The sequence below is a fragment of the Numida meleagris genome, chromosome 13 (assembly GCF_002078875.1).
Source record: "Numida meleagris isolate 19003 breed g44 Domestic line chromosome 13, NumMel1.0, whole genome shotgun sequence".
Classification (NCBI taxonomy): Eukaryota; Metazoa; Chordata; class Aves; order Galliformes; family Numididae; genus Numida; species Numida meleagris.
Window position 1 is genome coordinate 13388643 of NC_034421.1, and position 2738 is coordinate 13391380.

General features: G+C 44.4%; 1 protein-coding gene across 10 annotated transcripts in view; it reads left to right on the top strand.

The window, feature by feature from the left end:
• C13H16orf71 (chromosome 13 C16orf71 homolog) overlaps nucleotides 1-2738 on the top strand; it is an 84531-nt gene that overhangs the window by 63421 nt on the left and 18372 nt on the right. For all 10 annotated transcript variants that reach the window (XM_021411312.1, XM_021411313.1, XM_021411307.1 and 7 more), the window contains one exon: nucleotides 987-1040. In XM_021411312.1, coding sequence (XP_021266987.1) covers nucleotides 987-1040 — 54 coding nt within the window. The remainder of the gene's footprint in view (nucleotides 1-986; nucleotides 1041-2738) is intronic.

The following is a 2738-nucleotide window of genomic DNA, read 5'->3' on the forward strand; positions in this document are numbered from 1 at the left end:
TGCTTTCACCTCATATATTCACTCTTACTATTCCCAGCAAAATAGAACACACATTTGGAAAGAAAAAAGTCTCATTAAAAGAAAAGAACGCTGACTAGATACCTTCCAGATAAGTTGCTCTGAGAAATAGAAATACATGGACTTCAGACAGTAATAAGTATGTAGGGATGGTGATTACTTTCTTTTGGCAAACAAATTTTGGTTTTCTACTATTTAACTTGCATATCTCACTGGTTAAATTTGCCAGTAAAGATCAATGGGAAAGGAAAGCCAGGTTTCACGATTCTCAATTCACTTGTGCCTTACATTTTCCTCACCTCTCCAGATTTATTGCAGGTTTATCGTTAGACTGAAGGAAACGTTTTTATACGGGCTTCGGTCATGACTCATTTTACCTGACTCCTTTTACACTGGGTTGCTCTTATGAGGAACCTCTGAAATTGACCATTCCTGTCTAGGGAATGTCCCTGAGGTTTCATCAGCATTGCTGGGGGGAGAACTGAACTGCGGTTCTGTGCTACCTAGGAATTTATCAGAACATGCAGCCCTTCTTTGCTTGCAAGGGCACAGCAGGGGAGGGAAGACAAAGCAGTCCTGAGCTTCAGGGCAGCTTCTAACTTAATTGTGAAATATTGGGAGCATGAAGGTGGCTTATAACCATTTTAGCCACTCCCTGGAATGGTGACTGAGAAAGAACACAAAGTGTAACTGAGGGTCACCGTAATTTGGTACTTGCAGTCCTATTCAGTGCATGTGATTGGGCTGTCTGGGGAACTGGTAAGTCCTACATCTCCTGGGATGTCCCAGTACAACTGGATTCCCACAATGTCTGAAATCAAGCCACGCATTTCCCAGTATCGCATCTTAAAATGAGTGTGTCATTGCAGTGTTGGCTGCATTATGTAGAGATAGCGGCACTGATCTCAATTTACTATCCCAGAACGTACATGCATACTTACCCAGATCTATCTGCTTTTCTTGCTTAGTGGAAGAGACCCAGAGATGTCATGCCGAATCTCTGTTTACCTACTTGCATGCAGGTGAGAGAAGAGCAAATTGAAAAATAGGGGTGGAGCAGGATTTTGTGAACGTAACTCATGTAGATGTACCAGCCAAAAATAGGTGGAAGGATTATACCATCGTTTTCCTTGGGCTTGAATACTGGCACTGATACGCATTCTCTTTTCTAAACATGACAGGAGATCTGGTATTTACTTCTCTTCAGCTGACACTATTTTAAGCCGTGCTCATACATAAAGCATTTTATATAAATAGTGTAAAAAGAAATACAGTGCTGTGACTCATTTAATTACCAAATCAGAACTCCAGTAAATAACTGGGGGGAGAGCTGTGGAGTCACTGGCCGTAGGAAAGGATCTAAATACAGCATGAATGTACCAAACACCAGGAGGATTGGGCGAGCCCAGGAAGGCCGCAGAACAGCCGGAACCAGAGGAGGCTGCGTGTCATGGCCGCCAAGCAGGCCTTCCTGCTAACTCCCAATGAGCAGGGCCTGTTCCTTGGTGGACAGCGGTGTGTTGGTGAATGATCCCCTCCTCAGGTGTCTCGAGTAATATAAATATGCAGCACGTAGTGATTCCCACACCACAAGAAGGGGAATGCTGGCCCAGAAATGCAGCAGGTGGTGGGGAAAGCGGCACGAGGACAGCACACATTGCTGCGAGCGCGGCTGGCGGGGATTGCCGCTCTGTCTGCGAGCAGCTCGCAGGCCGTTGCTATGGCATTTAAATCTTTCCGTTCAAGAAAAACATGGAAATCAAACCATCAGTTCTTCAAGAGGAGGGCTTTGTGTAGGATAAGGGCTGAGCTTTCGTGCCAAATGGGGTCAGCATCCGGGCTTTTTATTTTTGATCCCGTGTTTCTCTGTCGTTGAATCACCAACCCGCCTCTTGCTAACTGAAAATATCAGGATGGACCAAATTTTATGCAGCACTGCTGATGCTTCACTGCATCAACATCTGTATAATTAGTAATGGGGTGTGCAGGAAACATAAAATGGCGCTTTATGTACACAAACAGATCATCATGGATCAGTTTTAGCAGCCTGCAGTGCTATTACCTCATGCTTCATCTAATTGACGTGGGTAGGAGCCGGCAGTTAGTGGGTCCTGGCTGGCTGCTCCCAACACTGCGGTTGCCAATAAATCTTTGAGGGTGTTGTCAAGACAAAATCTTAACTACAGTCCCGATAGCGTAGGGGTTAGGTTTCATACAGCACTTCAGCGAGCATAATTATTTGGAAATGCTATCATTTAAAAACGAGATTAGGTATTTTCTGCCTTTTGAGAGGTTTGGTACCACTAGACAGTAAAACTATCACGGTCCACTTTGTCTTGTTTCTCCAGCACCCGGCTGGGAGCCCTGCTGGGGACATTTTATCAAAAGCCAATTTTTTTTGCTGAAATTTCAATTTTAGTAAACACAGTCCCACTCATAATAAGGTTTACAACACCAGCTGGGGTCTGTCAGACTTGTTAATGCCTCTCAGAAACGTAGCTCTAACGGAGGGGTGCAGATCTCTGAGAGATAAAACCACGAGGAACAAGAACGTAATAGCTGCAGGAAGGATTTCATCATGGAATCACTGCTATTTGCATGAAGAACGTCAGAGAACATTTTATCCTGCTTAAAACATTCATGCATAATATAAAGAATGGAGCCTTATGCTGCAGACCTGCCAGGTAAAACTTTTGGACTCACAGAGCAGGCTTCCTGGG